Source organism: Parasteatoda tepidariorum, chromosome 2 (assembly GCF_043381705.1).
Source record: "Parasteatoda tepidariorum isolate YZ-2023 chromosome 2, CAS_Ptep_4.0, whole genome shotgun sequence".
Classification (NCBI taxonomy): domain Eukaryota; kingdom Metazoa; phylum Arthropoda; class Arachnida; order Araneae; family Theridiidae; genus Parasteatoda; species Parasteatoda tepidariorum.
The window spans coordinates 20,032,224-20,058,298 of NC_092205.1; the positions used below are offsets into that span (position 1 = coordinate 20,032,224).

The 26,075-nt window shown below is 31.1% G+C and overlaps 2 protein-coding genes across 2 annotated transcripts; both read right to left on the reverse strand.

The window, feature by feature from the left end:
* Positions 1-489: 489 nt before the first annotated feature.
* Positions 490-19,082, reverse strand: LOC107457571 (uncharacterized). Its single transcript, XM_043056228.2, has 3 exons — positions 18,994-19,082; positions 13,338-13,426; positions 490-3,628 (listed from the first exon to the last, which is right to left on the reverse strand). The coding sequence occupies exon 3, from the start codon at positions 3,568-3,570 to the stop codon at positions 490-492; it is 3,081 nt and encodes a 1,026-aa protein (XP_042912162.2). The 5' UTR covers positions 3,571-3,628; positions 13,338-13,426; positions 18,994-19,082.
* Positions 19,083-22,426: 3,344 nt separating this feature from the next.
* LOC139427116 (uncharacterized) lies at positions 22,427-25,589 on the reverse strand. The gene is made up of 3 exons (XM_071187802.1): positions 25,349-25,589; positions 24,908-25,273; positions 22,427-22,521 (listed from the first exon to the last, which is right to left on the reverse strand). The coding sequence occupies exons 1-3, from the start codon at positions 25,587-25,589 to the stop codon at positions 22,427-22,429; spliced, it is 702 nt and encodes a 233-aa protein (XP_071043903.1).
* Positions 25,590-26,075: the final 486 nt, after the last annotated feature.

The window sequence follows — 26,075 nt, forward strand, 5'->3', positions numbered from 1 at the left end:
GTCATTTTTCTCAAAATGTCTTTTTTGACAAATTTACAAATTTCAAACTGTTCCAGCGTAATGAATTTTCATTCTATTGACCTGAGAATTTAATGCTATATATTTATGAATATTATTAACATTTTGTTGGAAAAGTTTTTTGAATTAAGTGAATAGTATTTTTTTTATACATGATATTTTATAGAGGTATCATGATTTTTTCCTAAAAATGTAGGTTTTTTACTGTTTTTTTAATGTTATTTGTTTCTATAATAAAAAATAAAAAAAGTACTTCCAACAATTTTTTCAATATTATCTAATATGTAATATTTTAAAAGGATTTTGTCATTTTGACAAAATTTCAGACGCGAGGAGTAATTTAAAAAAACATAAAAAATTGAAAAATTTAAATTTTTTAATTTCTTAAATTTTGAAATATTTTTTTGAAATTTTGTATAAAAGTTGTTTTTAGCAATATAAATGTATCCTGAAATTTTCAAGCAAATCCCTTTATAATTTCAAAAAAAAAATTTGAAAGCCCCTTGTCGCCTTAAAAGGAGCTGTGCAATCTCTCAAAAAATGTTCTAAATCATTATAATCAACTTGGTCCTCGAAATGAGTAAAAGAATGCCCAATAGCGAGAAATAGATCGCCAATCGCATTTAAATAATTTTCGTTACTCCAATGTAACTTTTCGTAAACTAAATCTATGATATCTAATAATTTATTAATGGTTTCGATTAGAAAATGCCGAGGGATTTTCAGTTTTTTCCTTTCAAGAGTTTGAACGAAGCTCTCAGGGTCCTTTACAACGTATGATGTGACATCGCTTTTGATTATACATTCCACAACTTTATTTAAATCTTCCGTATAACATGTTTTTGATATCAGCCATGAAAAATCTATACTTCTTATGTGTTTTAAAAACTCATTATAAAATCTGAAGAAACGGATTACTAGTTTCGCTTCAGCACATTTTGACAAACCACTTTCAACAAGTTTTAGTATCTTTCCTAGAATTACTTCCATGTCATCTTTAAATATGCTGCAAGGAACAGGTAGATTTTCTAATATCGTTTCTCGCAACTTCCAATATTCATTATATACATCCATTATGCCAGAAAAATAATCAGATAAAACATTTGTTTCGTCTGAATTGAGAATGCAGTTAATGAATTCCATTTGCTTATCTAAAATATTATGGTCTGCGTCAGTTAAAATCGAACTGACATCATTAAAATAAGGAGATAATTGCATGATGAATTTGATTATATTAAGGGCAGCAATTCGAAAAGATTCATAACGGTCTTGTTTAGCTTGTTCAATAAATTTAATAAAGCCTTTGAGAACATACAATGACAGTTCTTTAAATTGGTTGCTAGACTTATCACACAATAAAGGAGCTGTGCCACAGTCTACAATATACAACCACACAAGGCGATCCTCAGAAAACTTTTGAAAACTATTTTCCTGCCCGAAAAAAAATTCTTTAAGAGACTTAATGAAACTCCTATCACCATCTAGAATTTTAAACGAATATTTGAATTTGTTTTTACTTGAATATGAACCAGGTTCGAAATGCTCCAACAATTGAAAATATAACTCGTATTGTTTCTCTAAGGACTTGTGAACAGCTGACTTGGTAGACCAGGGAATGGAAGTTTTTATTCTGAAATTTCCGTTTTCTTCTATGAGTAGCTCCTGAGGTTTTATATTTGTCTTAGAAGCTATTTCACATGCAATGTCTCGGAAACTTTTTAAAAGGTAGTAGTACACAGGATGCGTCAAAGGTCCAATTTCTTTCACTGAATTATGATACAACATTTGTACTTTAGAATAAAATTTGTCCCACAAGTATTTTATAAACTCTAGAGAAATTACTTTGTTGACGAAATTGCTCTCTTCATGAGCAACAGCAACTGCATTAGAAAATAGTTCAATATCTCCTCGGTTTATAAATAGTATTTTGTCTTTGGGCAAATCTCTAATTGAAAGAATATGACAAAGAAGATACGAATTTTTCGTAGGGCAGCTTTTAATTAAGTTTTGCTTATGATTGTATATTCCAGCTTCGCAAATATTTCGAACTGGAGCTAACAAATCTTTCATGCGCGGGTTAGCAACACTACTGAACTTCGGAAAATGTTCATTTCGAAAGTAGAGTTTATTTTCAATTCTCTCGAAGCACTTAGCATTATTCTTTATTACTTGAGAGATGTGTTCATCTTGAAGAATTCCTTTCAAGAACATTAAAGGTTTATTCATGGCTAATGTGCAATGTGTGGTCATTAATAAAAGCTGTAGAAAATCATCTGCGCATTCAATACTATTAGAAATACTGGCACTCCTTCGCTCTAACAATTGAAGAAAGTTGTTGTACGCATCGTTTCTCTTGAGCATTAATTCATCCTCTAACACTTTAGTTATAATAATATGTTTCAAAAACTCCTGTTTATCATCTTTGAAAATTTGGCTCAACTGTAAGTTAGCCGATATTTCAACTCTAGCAATAAATTTGTCATTATTCGCTACCAATATGCATTCATCGCCCAAATTACATATATTCAATTTGTACTGTGGATTAGCTCTCCTGAGGATAAATTGACACAGATATACAATTCCAGTACTGTTCGGCACTTCTTTTATATATTCTTTACCATCAGCGCTAACTGATTCGTAATGTGATACACATTTTCTGAAAGTCTTGGTTTTCTTATAATTTGTGATTGTGTCAGGCGAAACTATAGCTCTGGGATTTTCACCATCCTTTGTCGCATTCATGTTGCAACCTGTTTGAGAGATATTTTCAGTAGATAATAAACTAATAGCACCTGATTTTTCAGTTAATTGTTCTTTTCGTGCCCTTGCTCCAGTACCCTTAGATACATATGAATAAATAGGGGCGTTTGGATTATTTTCAGAGCAATTATACTCATCTGTTAAAGACAGGTTATCGGAACAAGTGCTTGGGAAATTGGTACGTTTTTCCAAGAAAATACCCGGCGCCGATTGCTCTACGTAGCACGTTGTACTCGAGGAGGAGTTATCCTTTTTTACAGCATGTCGATCAAATTGCTTAAAAAGATTGGAAAAATTAGAAGTAGACTGTAGAATATTTGTTTCAAGATTTGGTGGTATATCGTTGATAGAAAGTTCCTTACTATATTGACACGATACAAGTTTGTCGATGCATTCATTACTTTCAGAAAGACGAATAGTATCTGGAACACAATTATACAGGGAATCTGTTTTTTGCGGAACACTCAAACAAACATCAGGCAATATTTTAGTATTTGATTTTGATTTATCAACGATTTCATCATTTGAAATTGCAGGAGAAGTGGAGGACGATGCAATTGACTGATTATCAGTTTCCCCTGCTGCGGTACTGTGTTTCATAACTTCGGTTTCCTGACTAACGCCACAAGCAGAAGTGTTAGTAGCATATTTATCAATTTGGTGATTAATTTGCTTTGGCTGTTCAGATGCTTCATTATTACCTTCGCCCAGTGAACCACTCTCAGATGCACAGCTGCTAACTCCTTTGCTTTTAGCTGGACGCTGAGAATTGCGTTTTCTTTTTTTACACATATTTTAACTGTCGAAGAAATTTCTCTAGGCACAATTGACTCTTTCAAGCTTGAATGACCTAAAAAAACAAATATGTAGTTAAAAATTAATTAAAGTTTCTGTTAACAAATAAAGAGCGAAAAATGTAGAAATGCATCTCTTCTTTCAAATTTATACATTCAACGCTTAATTTAAAAGAAAAATGTTGAAAACTTTTTTTATTTTTAAATAGAGAATGAAAATTACGTTTTTATTTTTTTCTTTTGAGCAATTTCTACTATAATATACCTTCGGCAACTAAAAGTGTGGTTATGAGCATAGCTATTTCAGTCATATTTCTGCCTTCTAAATGTATAATGAATTGCATAATGATGAAGTTATTGAAACGAGTTTACGTAAAATGAATACGTATAATGCGTTATGTGATTAATTTTAGTTTATCATTTAACACATAAATATCTTCAAAGTTAATGAACGGAATTTCAAGAAGCATTGTATAGATGGTTGACCGTGGAAAGCTAAGCACAGATGGCGCCAGGAGTTGAAATTCGTCGTATGACTTCCGGGTTGCGTATTTACAAAGACTCAATGATACAGAGCACTTGGCGCGATAAAAAACATCTAAGTATTTTTGGTGCGAAAAAGAAAGTTGCGCTTGCGCTGTAAGGAAAAGGTATATAGAACAAACCTTTGCGTTTGGGTTAGTTCCGTTGTTGACACTTTTAGTCGCTCGCTATTTTTGTTTGACAGTTTGTGACATCTAACCTTGTTCAATCTTAGTAGTTTATTAAATCGCATGGCTTATTTCATTAATTTTTTTTTTTAAATATTTGATTCAAAAATTATTCAGCAACTATGTAATAAATCAAAATTTCGTAAATTTTTATTTTGTCTATTTTTACATTGATTACTTTTTCTGTCAATAGAGGGCGGCATCAAAATAATTTAAATTTTCAAATATTTTTCTTTTATATTCTAATAATTTGTATTTGTCTTAAGTTGTTATTTTAAATTTAACTAATTCTTTTTGCATGATTTTTGAGGGGTAACTTAACAACTAAGCCTATTTTACTAACAAATTAACTTGTATTATAATTCTCTCAAATCGTTTTGTTGCAGCTCGATACTAAAGTATTGTTATGCTAATCACAATTCGTCGATTTCATTTCGGAAGACGATAAAATATTTATAAACTGCTGTTGAAATATTGTACACATTTTCACGATTTCTTAACCTTAAATTGAAATGTAAACACAACAACGCATTCTGTACGGGGTTGCAACAATCGAAAGAGGATCTGTGGGTTTACCACAAATCTGGCGACAATCCCTAATATCGCGCCAAGTGCTCTGTATCATTTAGTCTTTGTAAATACGCTTCCGGGTTACTACTTTCGATTGACTTTTACGCCTATGCTTGATTAGCGCACCATCCAATGTTAACATTATAACGCGTACTTACAATTTAAATTTCACATAAGCATACAAGAAATTAATTTGGAAGACTCTGCAATCCTACTATGATGCTATCCAAAATAAAACAAACTGTGATTTCTTACACTAATAGCCAAATAAGGGATAATACTCAGAACATGGCAAACCTTATGCTTTATTTACGTTCTTATATCAATTTTCTAATATTTATTTTTACTCTCACAACCTGTTGGAATTTATAAATTACAAAAAACTGTTATAAATGGTAAAATTACGCGTAAATTCAAACACATGTCACAATGAAACTTTTGAAAGCCTGTTCACACATTGCGTTATAAGGATAACATAAGCGGAGGGATACACCGGACGTTTTCTAGATTTCTTCCGGTATTAGGATGCGTGTTATTGCTTGCATTCAGTCAACCATCCATATATTAATGAAATGAAATGCCCAGATTTTCTCTAAAATGTCGTACGGTTATTTCTATTTTTCAATGTATCAGTTTTTTATACGTCTTAAAATGTACACGAAAATATCAACTTTTATCTTTTTTATACTTTTTGCTTTTGAAGTGAAGGTAAAAAGATAAGGAATTTTAAGCATTTGCTTTCGTTGTTTTTAAGCATTTGTTGTTCATTTCAAGATTATAATTAAAGATTTTAATGGTCTTGCAGAATTGCTCATTAAATTGAATTAGTAATTATATAAGAATGAACGGGGCCGGGATAGCCTGGTAGGTAGGGCGTTGGGCCCATGTCCTAGAGGTCGTGAGTTTGATCCTCGCCTGCCGAAGATTTTCCGTATGGTGATTGGTGCACGTTAAATCCGTCTTTTCACAAAGTCCTCCATGTTCCCATAAGAAATCATACCTCTGGGATCACTGAAATGGAGATAGATCGTTATCTGTTTCAGGTCAAAATTACGCTGTATGTATGAATGAATGCGCGAATACAAGAAGCGCATGCCTTTGTGGCACGCGACAACAACAACATAAAAATGAACATGATATTTACCGATATTATACGACCGATATTTACAATATTGCCTCCCCATTCTTTTAATAAATAATTTCATTATATGATTACTGTATAATTAAAACTTTCTTTTATATTAAACCCAAATTTTAACTAATAATAATTAAAACACATTTTTCGTTCTCGTTAAATTGTAAAATCAATCTAAAAGCAGAAAATATTCCTTCGAGTTTAGCTGTCATACGAGAAGTAGTGAACAATGACATGAGATATTTTGGCTGTTAACTAGTATTCTCTAAATTATATTTTTCTGCCAAATTATGTTCAATATTCAAAACTTTATTTTTAAAAATGGATTTTTTTTTGCAAAAAGTACAGTAGTGGAGAATAAAAAAGGGCATTCTGAAAAGGGTACTTAATTCTCCCTTATTATTAAAATAAAAGATAAAAATTTGGTTTCTAAAAATAATTAAGGGCAAGCTAAAAAGCAAACAACTTGAAAGCATTTTTTTTATAATTTAAACTGAAAATTTAGAGGTAAGTCAAATCCTTACTATTTGAATGCCATAAATCGAAATATCCTCCAATAACATTTCATCAAATATTAACAATGATCAATTTATTAGCTGTAATTTAACTAAATATAGACTACCAGAAATTTCGCTCCAACCTTTTCTGGAAAGGTTCAAGAATTCCAAAACTTTAAGAGCCAATTTATGCCCATCATTGGACAAAATAAACAATTAACTGATATTAAAAAGCTATTTTATTTGAGAGCATCGCTCAAAGTGAAATGTGACGCTCGATGTGAAATTAATCGAAATTTGTAAGACACTTTTGACTCTCTTTTTTTTCTGCTCTTGAGGCGAGATTTCAGAATAAATGAATTATTGTAGATGCTCATATTTCTAATATAAATTATCCGAAGGCTTATGAAAATTCTTCTCAGCTAAGACTATTGCTCGATGATATAGAGGGAAATCTCCGAGCTCTAAAATTGTTACAGTTTGAAAGAAACGATTTATCGGGTATTTTATTGCTTAATGTCTTGTTTCAGAAAATAGATCAAAATTCAGAAAAAGAATTCGAACTATCACTTAAAACAAATGTTCTTAAACTATAAGTCTTTTTGACGTCTTTAGAAGAAAGAACTCGTGAACTTGAAGGGTTACAGAAAGCTAATTATTTTATTACAAAAAATGTTCACCTAAGGTCAACTGGCAGTTCTAATCCATCATTGCGTTCTAAGACTTCGTTAGCAAATTTTCACATTATAGTATACTTTGCAATCAAAATCACTCAATTCATCATTGCTTAAAATTTAGAAAATTGTCAGTGTCTGAAAGATTTTCTTTAGCGAAAAAATATAACTTATGCATTTCCTGTCTTTCATCAGGCCATAGTGTTGCTAATTGTACTAATTCCTTAAGCATCGAATTTCTAATAATTTGCATCGAGAAAAGATAAACACTCATTCGAAGCAGAGCATCATTAATAATTCACCAGAGCCCTAAATTAAATCACATGATGTTATGTTGGATTCTTTTAAGTTAAATGCACAGGCATGGTTTCAATTAATAACTCATTTTCATTGACTTCAATTTGCGAGGAGAAAAAGAACATTCTTTTTAAATCAACAGATGGAAATTCGAAGTATGTTTTAATAAACACAGCTATAATTAATTTGATTTCTGCTAAGGCAGTGTTTCCGAAACTTATGGCTTTTGTGTACCCTTTCTAAATTTTTCGTAACGCTGTGTACCACTAATAAAAAAATGAATGTATTTTTGACTATAAAAAAATTGCACTAAAGTTAGAAATCACAACTGGCTGTTGACACCACTAATTATTAACTGTTAACTCTACAAAATATAACCAATAGAAAAATACGTAATCGTAAATTTTCATGTCTAGCTTTGTTTTTAAATAAAAATGTTTGAAATTTTCGTTTGTTGCAAGATATTTCGCATAAGAACGCATACCCCCGCTAAACTATTCCCGTACCCCTGGGGGTACGCGTACCACACTTTGGGAAACACTGTGCTAAGGGAAAGAATTCCATTTCAGACTCTGCCAGTCAAATCTCGTATATTACGACTGAGGTTGCAAACTCACTTGGAATTAAAAAACAAAGTGTTTCTGTTCTGGTTTCTGGTATCGGAGATAGATTAATAAATATTAAATCTCAAATTACAACTCAGCTCTCTGATGTTTCAAACACTTTTAATTGGAATGTTCACTTTATAATCGTACCCAAGATTACGGAAGTTTCGCCTTCAAATTGTTCCAGCTTTAAAATCCCCCATTGGATTACTTTAACTGACCTGATTTTTTTGAGTCCCTCGAAGGGTTGATGCATTATTGTCTGCCGAGAACTTTTTTCAGTTTTTAAAAGAAAGTAAATTCTGTTCAGAAGATACACAATTAATGTTACATAATAGTTGCTTCGGATACCTCGTTTCTAGGTCATTGAAATGCCTAGTAAAAAAATAGATGATGTATCGTAGGGGTGCACAACTTGCGGTCCGCCAACGATGTGAGGCCCGCGATAACAATCTGAAGAAAATGGAAAGAAAAAAATTTTTGGAAAAAAAAAAAATCGGAAATTTAAAATGTAATTACTTAAGTTTTTGATGCACTTTAATATCTCAATCAACGTAGTTCTGCTATCGCTTTTCTTCAAGAGTTAACGCTACGCATTTAGCATAGTTTTCAAAATCCCAATATTTTTAATTCGTCATTATTATGATACACGAATTTCGAATTTTAGTTATCACTCTTGACGCTTTTCGTGTATGCCAATTTCATCGATTCGGTAGTTATTGCTACCTATTTTCTCTTAGTTTCTGAAATCCTGATTTTTTAAAGTTATGAACGCTTTATTTGCGCAAACTTCATGACAAATCTAAATGACTTTTAATCCTTTTTTTCGGCAGTTATTTCTATGCATTTCCGAATGGTTTTTAAAATTTCGATATTTTAGTACGATATTATTACGAATCGCGAGTAAAGAATGGCTCATTTTGATAAAAAAAAATTTTTCTTGTCTTGGTTTATTTATCCCGACTTTATCATAAATCAAATTATTTTTCAATCGCTATTTTGACAATTATTGCTACTCATTTCTACAACGTTTTGAAAGTCCCGATCTTTTTTATATGCTATTGCGATGTTTTATATTTCGAATCCCGCATTTAAATACATTACTTTTTGACGCTTTATTTACACCGATTTCATCGTAAATATAAAAGGATTTTTTATTAGTTATTACTATGCTTTTGCCCGTGATTTTAAAAAGTTCTGATATTTTTAATTCTATAGTTTGACATCACGGGTGTTTTGAATCACACATTAAAATAATTGCTATTTATGTGCTCGATTTATGTCGATTTTAACATAAATATGCCAGGTTTTTTGACTGTGTTTTTCGCTGCCTTTTTACTTGTGATTTTGAATATCCTGACATTTCAACACAATATTACAACTCGCGAAATTCGATTCTGTTTTTTTTTTCTTTTGTATCTTAAAAAGCAATTGCGCATCTTAGCCAACACCTTCCGAAGAGATTAAAAAAAAGCGAGATGTGTAAATTTATATTAAACGCGGTTTCTTTTGCAAAATATAATTCAAAACACATGTATATTTGTTTAGTCTCATGAACGCGTGCAAGTTTAACATCACACACCCAACCTATTCTTTTTGTTGTCACATGATTTAAAAATCACATATCGCAATTCGTATTTACGCGTTTTAAAAATCACACATTAGGGTTCTTCTCGCAATTTAAAAGTCACACATCGTTATTACGCGATTTAAAAATTTACGCGTTTACGCGATTTAAAAATTGCACATCGCATTTCGTATTAATATTAAAAATATTTAAAAATCATCCATCGTGATTCGTATTCACGAGATATTAAATCACATATTGCGATTCATGCTCTGGCGTTCAAAAAATAGTACGTTGTTACTCTTCTTGCAATTCAAAAATCTTATACAGCGATTCATTTTCACACGTTTTAAAAATCATACGTTTTGCGTCCTCTTTTAGCAATTTAAAAACCACACATTTCGATACGTATTTACGTGATTTGAAACACACGCATCGCGTTTTTTATTTGAGCAATTTAAAAATCACACATAGCAATTCGTATTCAAGCAATTTAAAAATAACACATCGCTATTTGTATTCATGCAATTTAAAAATCAGGAAGGGAAGAACACCATCTGGGCCAGATTCCAAAACTGATTACGTTTAATACTACCCACAACAACAGCTTCGGTCGGAAGATTGTTTTCCAGAATGAATTTGGCCAATTCAAAATTACAGAGCAGTCTTTAAAGAAAGTCATTAAGTGTTCACTTAATGGCTTGAAAAAAGTATCACATGATCAAGAAAATATAATTATCAAAATATGTAAAAATTTTGCAAATTGTAGGAAAACCAATAAGAAATTTTTTAAACCATTTTCTACCAACTTAGACCATTTTATATCATATATGATCTTACGGTGCTAAATGATTTGCACAGTATTAAACTTTAACTGTAAAACAATGCAATCAAGATAAGCTTCGTAAAGTAATGTAAATTTTAATTATTACTTAATTATATTTGTCTATTAATTGAAAATAGTGTAATGTTAAAAAATTATTTGTCATAAAAAGTTGTTAACAAGTATCTTAATGGTTTTTTATTATTAAGGAAAATAGTTTCTTCAAAAATAATGTTTTCTTTCTTTTTTTCTTCTTTCTTCTTTTCTTTCCTCTCTCTCCTGCTTCTTATAATTAATTTAAAATAAATGTTATAAAGTTAAAGTGTATTCCTTCTACTAAATGTTAAATCTTATTTTCCGTTCAATGTTTTTTTGTTTTAATTTTAACCATTTTTAACTTGCAATTATTGTAATAACTAAAATATTAATTTATTTTTAAATTTAATTCTATGAACAAATTTATTAATGTTAAAATGTATATTTAAATTGATCTTTGTATTATGTGATAAGATAAAAAAAAAAGAATTTTCCCATAGTTTTTAATTATTTCTGACTCTTTTTTTTCCAAAGTAATCAGTTTTGCAGTTTCTAATTTTAACATTTAAAAGTATTTAATTTTATGCAAACATATTACAAGGTTAACTGACATAAAAAATTTAGTGCCCAGAACAGTGGTGTTTATATAACGATTACTCCCTACAATTGCTGTCAATACATCTGTCTAAATACTTGGGCATGCGGCCCTTCATTGGTCAATCTGCTGTGAATGTGGCCCTTCACTCAAAATGGTTGCTCATCCCTATTTTATTTTATACCTTTAAGACCTTTGTTGAACAGAAGACCCAATTTTGGGTTCACGATCAATAATGTTCAACTTCGTAGCATTGCAATTTTGAATCAACCCGAAAATCAAGTAAACTCCTGGATCAGTATTCTAGAAGTAGGATTTGTTATGAGAACAGGGAGGACTGTGTGACCCGACAGATTTAACGAGCATCAGTCACCATTTACTACACGGGAAGTTTTTGTCAGGCGAGGACTCTCGGACATGGGCCCAGTGCCCTACCAACCAGGCTATAAAAATATTGGGATATTATTTTACCTTTCGTTATCTTCGCCTAGAGCACAGCGTAACAAGAAAGTACCGGCTTCACGCCCTTTTACATTCTCCATGGTTATGAAACTAAAACAACTTTAGATACTCTTTTCTCATCAACCTAGGTTTGAAACTAATTATGCAGCTCATCTTGTTTATAAAGCAGAAGAAGCAAGGCAATTTGCTCGTCTACATACAATCGATATACAAGAAAAAGATAAAAAGCGATACGACGCAAAACAGCGATCAGACACCTACGCATCAAGAGAACCTGTTTGGATTTTTCAGCCTGTTCGGAAGGTAGGGTTGTCTGAAAAATTATTTAAAAAATATTTCGGACCTTACAGAATAAAACGAAAACTATCAGGGGTTACATGTGAAGTCGAAGACTTCTTCATCAAAGCGTAAAACTGCAGACATCGACAACGTGGTGCGCATGAAACCATAGTATGATCCATCATGTTAATTAGAACCATGTGAAACGGAAAATTTAGGAGATTAAGAAAATTACAGATCAAAGGAACCTCTCCTACCATCTGAAAACGAGAGTAAGGTAGAATACCAAGGTTTTACCACCAGAGCTCTTTTCAGAGGTCTCATTAAATGAAACAGTGAGGTCACTGTTTTTTCTAAGGAGGATGTTATGATGTATGTCTGAATATAGCCAAACAGTATAAATCATTACCTTGACAAAGCAAAGGTTCTGAGTTCTGTTCTCCCAGGTGGAAGAAATGTACACACTATATGTTGTTTAAGTTCTTTTTCATTAATCGATTGTCTTCTAGAAATTTCTAGAGACTTTTTCTGTAAATTTGTACATAAGTTCATGCGTTTCAAGAAGAAATGCAGTTACCTTGTTCTATGTATATCAGATGTGTTCAATAAATCAGAGTAATTAATAATTTCTATCCTGTTTCTTTTCATGTTACAATATACTTTGTTTCTTTTTCAAGAACGAATCTTCTTCTTAATTATCGAAATATATCGCAAAGTTTATGATTCTAGAAAGACTACGAAACTATAAAATTTTTTTAATAATTCTATGATATATATCGTAAGATAGTTCGAATTAAATTTCTGTCTCACGTGTTTGACTTTTAGAAGCTTTTATATTATTTTCAAATATATATTTGTATAATTTGATAAGCATATTTTTATAATTTGATTGCAAAATAAAACATAACTATATGCAGTTTTAGATGATTACTTAAATCCTATACCGCAATGGTCTTAACTTGCAACGGATTATAGCCACTGTTCTTTCTACGCTATTTCGAGTAAGCCAAACCTCTTAAATATAAATTCTCTTAGTAACACATTCTATCTCTATTCTTTCACAAAGAAAGATTTGTTATATTTTTTAACACTAAAGCAGCCATGTAGATCACAAACTAATTACGCAATAAAGGTGATAAATACACAAAAATTAATCAAGGTTACAATAAATGCATAAGGAAATAATATAATTGTTGTTAAATGTTGGTTAAATAAAAGACGTAGACAATAAAAAATATACTTCAACAATATGACGGTGTATTTAATTAACTTCATTGTAATTAACTCTCTAACTTAAGTGGGAAAAATTTATTCGACCTTAGCCAGTAATATTCAGAATACTAATACGCCATCTTATTTATATACCATCGTCTGGAGCTAAGAGCATAGATCTGGTGATTTTAAACTAACTTAACTTCATTGGGAATAATGGTCTCATTGTACTGAGCTTCATAGTGACATCACTGTTGAAGTTTCTTAAAGTTTTTTTTTATCCAGTAAGAAATAAAAAATTACCTCTATCTTCACTTCTCAATCTTAAAGCTTGTTTGTATCAAAACTTGCTGAATATCTTGATAATATGTAACTTTACTCTAAAGCTTGCACTAAAAAAAAAGAAGAAAAGAAAAAAAAGAAATTACTGAACAAACATTAAAAATGTTAAAGAAAAAATTTTAATACTGCCTGAATACCCGTTCTTAACTTTAAACTGTACAAGTTTTAAAAACAACCCGATATATATTAAATACATAAAAATAAACAGAATGAATTGGATGGCCCACGAGATTCGAATGAGTGATGACAATACAAGAAAAATATACTGCTTTTTAGACCCACCGGAACAATAAAGCGGGGAAGGCCACGGTTGAGATGGACTGACTCGGTGGAGTCTTGATTTTCTTGCAATTAATGAAAAGAATTTGAATAAGAGATCAAAGATAAATCGGAAGTCGATATGAAAAAATCTTCAGTGGAAGGCATTGGCCCTCATTGGGCTGTCTGGTCAACTATGATGGTGAATACCCGTCCTTCAGGCAGGGTGAAAAAAGGTAAATAATCAATAAATCGGTATTGATCAAACACTGCGAAATTATATGCAAAACTAAGAGGATTATTAATATAATTTATTATGCTAAAACAACTCCAATATTTTGATTCCTTATTATCCGTTGCCCTTCCCGGTGGCTTCATGTAATTAGATTAAGCAAAACATGTTTCTTATAAGTTTATCCCATCAAAAAAATATTTACCATATTCAGTATCATTTGACATCATGCTATACTATTGCTTCCTATAAGTCAAAAATTACCATAATAAATTTTTTTTAAAGTAATCCTTTCGGTGTGCCGGAGAAAAAATTTTCCTCAATACCTATATCTTGGTAAAAATTAGTAGAATATTTAGTACCTACTGAAAATATGAGTTACCAGTAGAAGTAACAATCACCAAAATGAATTGGCGTCAATAATGACGTGGCAATTTTTTTTTTTTTGGCTTTCCCTTTGATTACCCTTTCTTAATTAATAAAGCTTTTTTATTGTAATTTTCACTTGTTACGAAAATTACCTAAGCATCATTGGCACCAATAACTATAAGTAAATTTTCAACGGTTCTTATATACGAATCTCATCTTTATTTAGTTTTTTGATGAAAAACGTTTTTATCTCAAATTTTACTTGTTATCAAAATTTATCAATTGTAATTCTCAAATTAATCAGTAACGACATAAATACATATGTTTAAAATAATTTTTTGTTGAACTAATATCAGTACTTATTCGAATAATTGTCTAATATAGAAAGTGAAGAACTGTGGAATTTTTTTTTCTGCTTCCGAAACGGTAAGTACCCTAATATCACCATACTACACGTTTATGGCACCTAATACACGACTTACTATGCACCTAATATTCTATTAATGTTCTTTCCGGTGTGGCTTCATACTATTAAATTTACCATTAAAGTTAGAAGTTCACCTCATCAAAATCAAGATTAACTATACTGTGGGCAAAATGAAAAACAGACCAACCTTATTAACTTTTGATTTAATGATCGGATCTTCACGATCAATCTGAAAGGCTCGAGTTGGTGACCTCAATAAAGTGTTATTAATCAGTGTAAACGATATTTTAAATTATGAAATCAGACACAAAAACGTAAATCCTCTCAATAAGCACACCTTTTTTCTTCGACGGATGCGGCTTGCTAACCCCAAAAATATAGGGAGTTGCAGCAAACTGAAAAATATGATTTCTATATAGCTAGATCAGGTCTAAAGCTAGATCACTGTTAATTTTGGCGTTGCCAGTTGACATCTAAAATGTCTTACTTTTTCTCAGGGTATCAAATCCTACCCTCTTTGCCCAAAATGCCATCATTTTAAGCTGCCTGGGACTTCTCATCTCCTTGTTTTCGACTTTTTACTAGTCAACGGATTTATGGATCAGAACGCCGTCAGACCTTTGGAGATAAGTAATAACAACACTGTTAATTTTATTTTTTGCGTATTTCACGATATCTCAAGAACTCTTTAAGCAAATTAAAAAATATTTGCACACAATTATAATATTCGTTTATCCAAATATAATTCCAGAAAAAATAAAACAGCTTTTAATAATTATTCATTATTTTTTATTATTTTACATTTAGTCTCATTTAATCAATTATATTCATCATCTATCACAACACTGCTTTAGATATAAGAAAAACGTGGTCCCATATAAATTTGGAGGAAAAATTAACGAATATTTTGACATTATTATCAAAAGTCGAGAAAATATTATCGTTGATTTTTTTTAACGTAAGAAACCAAAGATCTTTGAAGGAATCTTCGTTGTTCGTTTATTTGGTATTGTTATTGTTCTACTACATTTCGTCAACTTTTTTTAAAAAATTTATAAGAAATTCAACACAATTTAAGATTAATTTTGTGTAAAATAAACATATCTGAAAATTAAATGAGACTATAAATCAACTTGTTTCAAACAAGTTACATCCAATATTTTATTCTTTTGCTTTTTCCAGCAAAACCATAAAAAATTGGAATTTTTTAAAAAATTTTTTAATTATTGTTTTTATAATTATTATTTTGAAATTTATTTTTGATAATGCTGTGTAGCTTTGTCACTGTAACATAATAAAATAGTAATTTTTATTTGTAGTAAGTATAATTTGCTTTGCCTCCTAATTTGTAAACACGAATTTCAAATGTACTTTTGCAATGAAATATTTTACATCATACATTCACGTGTTGGTTAGTCTTCATGTTGAGCATCTGTTTTTAATAATAAACTCGTCGATTTTTTGGCTTTATGCAACTTTTGAAGGTTATGAAGTTTTTCCATTGAGAAGTATGTCTTTCAGTTTCTTGAGATTTTTACTTTCATAGTAACAAAACCAGTTTAATAACCTTTGACGCTTGGGAGAGTGGCTAATAGTCATCTATACATTAGTTTCTACGTTCTACCACGCATACATGTTAAATTTCGAATATAATATATGCATAATTTTGTGACCAGTGTTTACCTTTTTGACTTCTTTTTTTGACAAAAATTCAAAAAATATACATTGAGGTTCGTTATTAATAATTATAGAACATTTTGTGTGCAACTATAGAAATTTTTTTAACTATCTGTGTGTTTGTTTATGGAATTTGGTTGATATAAAAAATACTTACACAACCATCATATGAAATGTGATTGATATACAAAATGTTCTATAATTATTAATAGCAATGAAAAAAATTTATTAGCTTCAACAATTAAAGGTAAAAAAAAAATCGTTTTGTTTACACAACCCGAAACAGATGCTCAGTATCAAGATTAACCAATTTGTGAATGCATGATGGAAACAAAACTATAAAATGAGAGAATGAACAGAAAAACCCGCAGTTGTCAAGGGGAACGGCGGTGGCTGTAAGTGGAAATCAAGGTAGCGTATTTTCTCAAGGAGAATGAAACTGAAGGAGGAAAAAAACTGATGTCTTAAACAAGAGAATCGGCATTAATATGATATTCTTTGTAGACAAGGGAACCCCCTCAAAAAATGGGTGGAAAAAATATTTCATCACAAAAGGATATTCGAAATTCGTCTTTACAAATTATACTTACTGCATATAAAGATAAATTATATAAAAAGCATAATTTATTTTTGTTTACTATTTTATAACAAAAAAAACCCCATTATGGCCACTTGGGAATATCAAGAAATTTTCAACCCTAACAAAAATTTTTAGAACATAAGTTCTTAAAATGGTCACATATTGTTCTACAATGCTTAATATGACACTATTTTAACAATGCTCCCAATTCTTATTCCCTATGAGCTTTTGTTTCTTTCTTTCCATTTTTCATGGTACGATTTTATGGCGATGGAGTATGATTTTATTGCATTTGGTGAGGCGACGAATGCTTAGCACGGGGCCTGCATATACTACACAATTTTAGAACTTTGTTTTGGAAAGAGTACCACAATTCATACAAAGCTAGTTAAAAACACATAAATATCCGAAGCGGTGGCTCAGGATCCAACCCAATGCTCACCTCCCATTGAGGTTTTCTGGGTTCGAATTCCAGCGATGGCTGGTCGAATTCCGTACCAGGCTCACATCGACGACAGTGCCGATGTAAAATAACCTTAGTGGTAGATGGATCAATAGTTAGAGTCCCCTTGCCGTCAGTCGTGGCAGGTCTTTGCTGTTTTCCTCTCCATATCACGAATTTCTGCCTGACCAGCTAAGGGTGTTGTAATCACTCGCAATAACTCTGAATCACTTGTGTGGCAGGCAATGGATCAGAAAGGAAGGTTTATTAGAAAGCCTTAAAAAACCCTACCATTATTTTCTTTGTTTTTATTTCACTATTTTATTTTATAACCGTCTTTGAGCAGCGTTCCCAATTTTGAATTTACAGCTACCAATGTTCAACTCCGTAGCCTTGTAATTTTGAACCCGATCCAGAAGACAAATGCACTCCTGCATCAAGTATCGTGAGAAAATTGCCTAGATGAAGAATTTTTTGATGAAACTAACCCGCATTTGGAGAGTAAAACCACGAAAACCTCCCACGATTAGCCGACCGGCAAGGAAACTCTAACACATGATCCATAAACCACTGATCATATTTTACGTCAACAATGTGATCTTTTCGAGCTGGGTACGGAATTCGAATTGACTAGCGATTCGATGGCGGATCACCTCATTGGGAGGAGAGCACTCTATCCCGAAAGGAATAGGAATATTTCACTGGAGCGTTTTTTTTTTAAAAAAAATATGGATTAAATTGGTAATTTTTATTACTATTAATTAAAAAATTCTGTGTGCTAATTTGAGGATTTTATAACTCTTTTCTTAAATTTTTCTAATTTAATAAATGTGTTTACATGTGTAGTTATATAATCAAATTTTAGTAAATGCAATAAGATTTATATTATTAATAAAATTATAGATATTTTTAACATTTTAGATAAAAATAGATCAATTTTACTTTTTAATAAATAATTCTATGAGCTAATTTGTATTTTTATTTAAGTATCTTGTTTAGTAAAAATTTGGTCACACGTAACAATGATAATCACGTGTAATATAATCAAGTGTTTAGTTATATGTGCTCTTATAACTATAAAGCAATTGAACAAAGCTAGAAATATTTCTTTTTTGCTACTAAATTTTTTAAAACTTAAACAGTGTGTTTATCAAATGTATTTCAAATGAAACAAGTTGCGTGAATGAAAAGGAAAAAAAAATAATCATTAAATTAACACAAAATTTACACCACAAAAAAAAACTCTGAGAAGATGAGAAAACATCGACAGCAAAAAATTTTTTCTCATTTTGTGAACAAGCAGCTTCAAAGGGGGAAAAAAACAAATTATTATACCATAGCTATATTAATAAATTGAAGTTCTTATGACTTACAAAACATCTAATTGATAACTGTCGTGAATAGATTAAAAAAAGTTAGAATATGTTTAGTGCTTCAAAACTAAACATTATAAGTTTCAAGAATTAATTTATTTGTGAACAAAGTTATACAAGTAGAAAGCACATTAAAAATAGCAAACAATTTTTTGAAGTTCGCTGTTACATAAAAAATTCTTATAAGAATTTAATTCAAAAATTAAGGAAAAAGAACTAATGTCAAGAAACAAGTGATAAAGAAAAAAAAATCACTTACTTATGAGGAAGATTTCGTCAGTAACTAGACATGAAGTAGATTTTCACTGCTCTAAATAAGTAATAACATAATTTAAAGATGGAAGAATATCTATTAGAAGTGAAACTGAAATTTTTATTCTTATCGCCTATCTCTTTGAGAAGAGCTGAAAAATTCGCCAGACGATTACAATAAATAGAACTTCACAGCCAAACAATAGCCAAGTTGAAAAAGGAAAAGATTATATTAAAAAAAAGTGGGGAGTAACTTCGGAAGTAGTGATGGGCAATAACAGGTATTTTCAAATAGCAGGTTCCAACTGTTGCGATACAAAATAATACCTGTTCCAAAATAACAGGTCTAAAGAAAAAAAATTAAACTTTTTTATATTTGAAAGATAGTTTAGAATGGCAAATATTTTTGTAGCATTTACATATTTTTCTATTAATTTGACAAAGTTGTTAGGAAAAGTATTTTTTCTTTCTAAGAGAAAAAAAAGTATCGCGAAGTTTTTTTTCTAGTTCTTTTTAAAACAAAAAGAAAGCAGTTAAATATTAATTCCTATTTTATTCTCTATTGTTTAGGCTCGTGAAAAAACTATATTTCGTCCTTTTTTATGTATACATATTTTTTTCTTTTTGTGATTATACTTTAGATCGGGTAGTTCAAAATGGTTGAAAACACTTCAAAAGCATTTTCGTTTGTGTAATCAAATATAATGAATAATAATAGAAAAAATAATTTTTGTTTCAAAATATAGTTCTTTTTAATGCACTTCTAGGAGAAATGAGTGACGCAGAAAAAATTATTTTACAAAATTTTCCTCTGTTTAACAAGCATAAAACATTTAGAAAGCTGAAAGAATTAGAAAAGTTTTGAATATTACAATGTACATTGTTTCTAAATAAAAAGAATTCAGGAGTTCCTTATTGCATTCTGTTTGACGATATAACCAGAATCCTTTCCTTTCTACAAGAGGGAAAAAATGAAACTTCATAAATATTGAGATAAATTAGAAATTAAAAAAAAAATAATCTCTGAATTTAAAATACAACACAGTGTATTATTATTTTTAAATAAAAACAATTTAGGAATTGCACATTATATTCTCCATATGTGACAGAATAACCAACATTTTTTTCATTTGACAAAAAGAAAAGAAATAGCGCTTAGTTGTCCTCTAGAATTTTAAGTTGACAAAAATGATATTAAATATTTCATACCTAAGAATAGTCTAATTGCATGCATCGCAACCTCGTCGCAACTTTTTAAATAGTTCGAATAACAACAAAAAAAAATAAAATTTATACTAAATGTAATTGATTGAGCTACACCAATTTGCACCAGCTAAAACATTTAACAAATTAAATATAAATAGAGCATAATCCCAGAGTTTTAAATTTTTTTTAAAAATAAATATTCAAAATAAACATCAGTATACGTATTTAGCATAATTTTTAAAGAAAGTAGCCTTTTTAACCGTTCTAAACTTTTCTTGGATTATTTAAATAATATTTTTCTTTCAAAACAATTAGCACATTAATTTCAAAATATCACATACTATGTAGCCTTAATGGTAATTTTAATATCAAAGGAAATTCAAAACAATTGAAAAAAAAAAGAGATTCGCCAAATAAACTGTAATAGATTTTTTCCTTTCCTGCAGAATATTATCATTTAAAAATATTTATTTATTTTCTTCAAAAATTCAAAATAAATTAATCTTTTAAACAACAAAATAATAGGCATGGCCAAAGAGACATCTATTTCTATACGAGTTTACGAAATTCAACGCAATGATAAATCATTCCTCACATAGAACATTGTTTGAATTACTGCTACAAATGACTACGAGGGAAATAAAGGACGCGCCTTCGCGTAAAAATATTGAGACAGTCGATTCGAAGGTCACATTCGAAAAAGGAAGCGGCACCAATAGCGGCGAAAGCTAGAGATATGGGCCGAAAGTTGGGGGGCCAATGGCGTAAAGAGGTACCTGTATTCTCGAAGTATAAATTCATTTACGATAATAATTCATATATTCAATAAATTCAGATTCCAGCTGAACTTAGGTAGCCAGCCTTGGAAATTTTAGGCGAGATTCCCAGTGACGCCGTAAAAATTTACACAGACGGTAGTGGACTGAGAGACCTAGCTGGTAGCGGCGTCTTCATTGAAAAATCTGGGCAAAATTACTCCATCTGTCTCCGTAATCCTGATTTCACTTCAGTCTTTAGAAGTGAATTAATCGCAATTGAACAAGGCATCGATGCTATTATCAACGAGAGTGATTTTGGAGATCTTTGGATCCTGTCGGACAGTCGCAGTTCCCTTCAACACCTACAAAATTGGACTAAAGTTGGAGACAAAACAAGTATCTCCATCCTTCTTAAACTTCAACTTATTTCAACCACGACGTTCATCTTCAGTGGATACCATCCCACGTTGACATATTTGGCAATGAGCAAGTGGATCGCTTGGCCAAGGAGGTCTGTAGTCATTCAACACCTTCGTCCTCAGCCCTTACCTACTCAGAGAATCAGTCCAAAATCAAAAGCCATCAATCAAAAAAGTGGAGGATCCCCCTCTCTCATCATTGGTATGCGGCCAAGGAACCGGGCTCTTCACTTGTTCATATAGGTGATACAGCGTATCAAACAGCAATTTCCAGATTGGCAAGTGGACACACGAATAGTGTCTCGTACTTCGAAAGAAGAAAGACATTTACAGTCTGCTCCAAATGTGAAGCCCAGCCGGCCTCTGTCGATCAAAAAGAAAAATCGAAAAAGAAAAAGGCACCAATAGCGGCGAAAGCTAGAGATGTGGGCCGAAAGTTGGGGGGCCAATGGCGTAAAGAGGTATCGGGATTCTCGAAGTAAACTACTTGATTAGATGTCCCCCAAAAGACGATTGTAATTAATGCAGTAAATACAGTAGTCGGAAAAAGAGACAATAAAAAAATTGGACCATTTTTATGCAAATTTAGGCCGTAGTTAGTCTATGCTGAGCAATTCACTATTTCAAACAAAATATTATTTATATATATTAAACAAAATTTATAAATTTCAACATAAATGTATGAAATACATAAATTTAATGACCCCTAAAACTTTATAACTAAACTTCATTATTAAATCACAATCACAAAATATTTTGCTTTTGCCAAACAACCATTAGAATCTAATGGTACTTTTTCAATGTGTTTTTCTATACTTTAGGCAGGGGTCCCCAACCCTATGCCCGCGGGCACCATGGCGCCCGTCGATCGATCTATGTGCACCCGCTGCTTGTGCCCAACGATAAAATATTTCAGTTCTCCATTTTCCCAATAAATGCTATGCAAATTTTATGCTATGCAAATACATATTGAGGTACTCTGGTTCAGTAATGGCAAAGTACTTGATAGATTTCTACATTTAATTGGAGAAATAAAAAATAATCTTGCAGCCAAAAATCAAACATTTTTGGAACTGAGAGATCCTCTTTGGCTAGCAGATTTGTCTTTCATAATGGACATAATGGAAAAAACTAAATAATTTAAACTTGGAGCTGCAGGAAAAAGACAAACATAAAGCAAAAATGATAAAGGCTATAAACTCGTTCAGAGCTAAGCTAGTTTTGTGGATATCACATTTGAAAATGAAGTCTCTTGTGCATTTTCCAAACATGAAAAAAATGTTAGGTGACAGTGAAATTGACTTATTAACATTTGTCATCAACCTCCAATTGTTTAAAGATCAATTTAAAAAGCTCTTTCAACAATTTAATATCATCGAGCCTTTGATAACTTTTTTGTTAATCCTTTTACCAACCAAATAAACGTTACCGTAATAGCAACATACGTTTCAGAATTTCTTCGAGTAAAGCGAGAAGAATCGAAGATAGAAATTCTGGAATATGATTGAAGGAATAAATTCCATTCTTAAAAATAGCATTATATTCTCCCAATTATCTAGCGCTGGCCAGCGAAATGCCATGCCTAACACCACATTGACTGTATTTTATAAATAATTTTTATATTTCATATGTTTTGAAGGCAATTTAGTAATTATTTATTTTACACAAGAAAATTAATACTAATTATATTCATATGTTAAATTAATTTTTAAAATTAATTTTTTTGTGCACTATATGTAGTGTGTAATATTACCTATGTCTACCAACTATAAATTTATCTTGAAAAAATAAATGGTGCCCGCCATTCGACCAATATTCTGGTATTTGCTCTTAGGTACAAAAAGGTTGGGGACTACTGCATTAGATTAATTTCCTAATAAAAATAATAGCAATGTAATTAGTCTTAGAGTCCTTAATCGACAACTGTATGCTTCCTTTGGCTGAAAGTTAGGAATTGTTTCTCCTTTTTTCATGAAAAAAAAATATTTTCATATTATTCTACTACCCTTCATCTTCTCTTTACTATTGCACTACCCTTCATGCTTCTTCAGAAGTTCAACATTTTACAGTAGAAGAAGTAAAAAAGGATAAAGATTGAGAGAAAAAATATAGTGTTTGATAATATACATAGAAACAAAGAAAATAAAGTATTTCAATATAGCTTAAATTTGCATACTAAATATAGTTTTAACAAATTTAACACCCCCTTCTTATAAGGGAATAAAAAGTAAAAATATTTATTGCCTTAAAAAAAGAAAGAAAAAAAAATGCGAAAGAGAGAGAGAATAAGACCGAGGAGAGAAGAAATGAAACAATAAAACTCGTATATTGTAGAAATTTTTGTGAATTTTTTTTCCATTTTACATGCAAGAAATATGTATCAATATCTAAATTAGGAAAAATATTTAAATGCTTCTACTTTTTGCATCAAAGAAAAAAAAATTAAAACAAGGAAAAGCAATTATAAGCAACCCCCCCCCATATCCCCGAGGATCAAAGGGGCAGGGGGACAGGTCACCACGTACTCGACATTCCAGCAAATAAACTTAACCTGCAAAATAGTAGGCAAGGCTATCACAAAATTCTTGCCTATTTTTAAATACAAATTTGTTCAAAAATACTAACCTGTTTCATCTGTTCCTAAATACTAGCCTGTGTTAAAATACCATCTGTTCCAAAATACTAGCCTGTGACAAAATATCACCTGTTCCAAAATACTAGCCTGTGACAAAATACCATCTGTTCCAAAATACTAGGCTGTGACAAAATAACAGGCTGCTTCGTTATAACATGTTTAAACTATTATGTGGTTGCTTTATTAGTAATAGACTGTTAAGACATAGAAGTAGAGCTGCGGGGGAGGCAATAATATTCAAGCAATTAAAACATTTTAATGTTGCATTTTTTACCTTTGAAAGGCTATTTTTAGTAAGAAATTTAAGAAGCCTGATACTTATTTTAACTATATTATTGCATAATAATCATTTTCATAGACGGAAATTTAAAAAAAAAAAACCATTTATTTATTTAATTCTAACGCACTCATTTTAAAGAAAAGAAATTTAAATACTACTAGGAGGCTCCGCCCCCTGCTCGCTAACGCTCGCCAACCCCCGAGAGTTGCTACGCAATCCTATGTGGTTCACGCCATGAACCATGGCTCGCTGCGCTCGCTCGCCAATGAATACAAAGTTCTAGCACAAAGACATAGTATATTATCATCAAAGACATAGTATTTTATCATCAAAGACATAGTATTGTACTTATGTAGAGGAATTCTATCAATGTTCTTATTGGCTTTAAAAAAGTATATTAGCTATTTAGATTGTACATGGTGAAAAAATAAAACATTAGCTAAATGAGAAACATATTAGCAAAATAAATCATCAAATATTGCAGTTACTCACCTAAATTCAACTAAATGTGTATAATAAATTAGTTAATGCTAGAAATTCTGAAAGTTTTAGAAAAAAATTTGATTATTTAAAAATAAAAACTTTAAACCCTATTAGAGGTATTCTCGGAATGAAAAATGTACTTGCTTCATCACCATCAATCAGTTTAGCTTCAATTAAATTACGCTGCAAGTTTGTAACAATTAATCTAGTGCCATTACAGAGTCCTTTAGATGGCATTAAACTTCTCAGTAACATTATTATGGCACCTTTCTTAATCTTTAATTTGTGGAGAGGCATTCCTGTAGGAGTGATGGTGTTCAAAAATTCCTCAGGGTAACTTAGTTGATCTTGTGGATCATCACTAATGACAGTGTCCACACTTTCATAAATTTTAGTAATTCCTGGCAGTAGTTCCAGCACATCATTATTGAATACTATTGATAAATCGTTGGTGACTGTTGAAATTGCCCTACCTTTCAGTTGGCACGGAGTTACAGTGTTAAAATCTACATCAGATTATAGTTGCTTAATGGGGTCTTGGTTAGATGGATAACAAATATCAGGCAACTTAATCATTTCACCATCTTTGCAGTTTACAACATCCAATAACCATTCAGAAAACGCCTTTTCAGTTGAAAGTGCCCGCATATTTTGATTAAGGTATAAGATGTTGAATTTAGTCCAAAGGGGATGTTTTTTAAGACAGCTAGCAATTGTCAGCGAACGGGAAGCTTTAGGAATGATAGCAAGTCTGTAAACATAATACTGTAATTGGGTTACACGGATACGCTTGGCAGTACGTCGCTCTTGCACATGCTCCATTCCAGCATGCCAACCACAATCCCTTTATCCAGTATTGTTTTCAATGCGTCTGTTGGTAGCTTCAGTTGAATCAAAAATATACAGCTGCCCGTATCCAGCATTATTTTGATCATTGCTACACAAAGGTGACACCATATGATGAATTTGACCATGAATCCGAAAACAATACGGTCCATTTCCAGGAGGTGGCTTTATGTGTGCTCCAAATGATGCAAAAGCAAGAGCAGAATTATATTCCCGGATATGATTTCGATAATTTCGTGCCTCAATCGAATTATCACTTAATTTTTGCAGCAACTCGGGAATGTCCATTAGTGTAGGCAAATTAATTTTTCCATCGTGGCAGCATTTCGTATATTTGCCAGAAGAATTTCTTTCTTTGGTCCAGAAGTAAGCATTACAATAACTACATTGTTCCAGCATTGAGTCAATATTATACTCTTCGACATAGTAAGAGAAATATATATATATAGATTATACATTTAT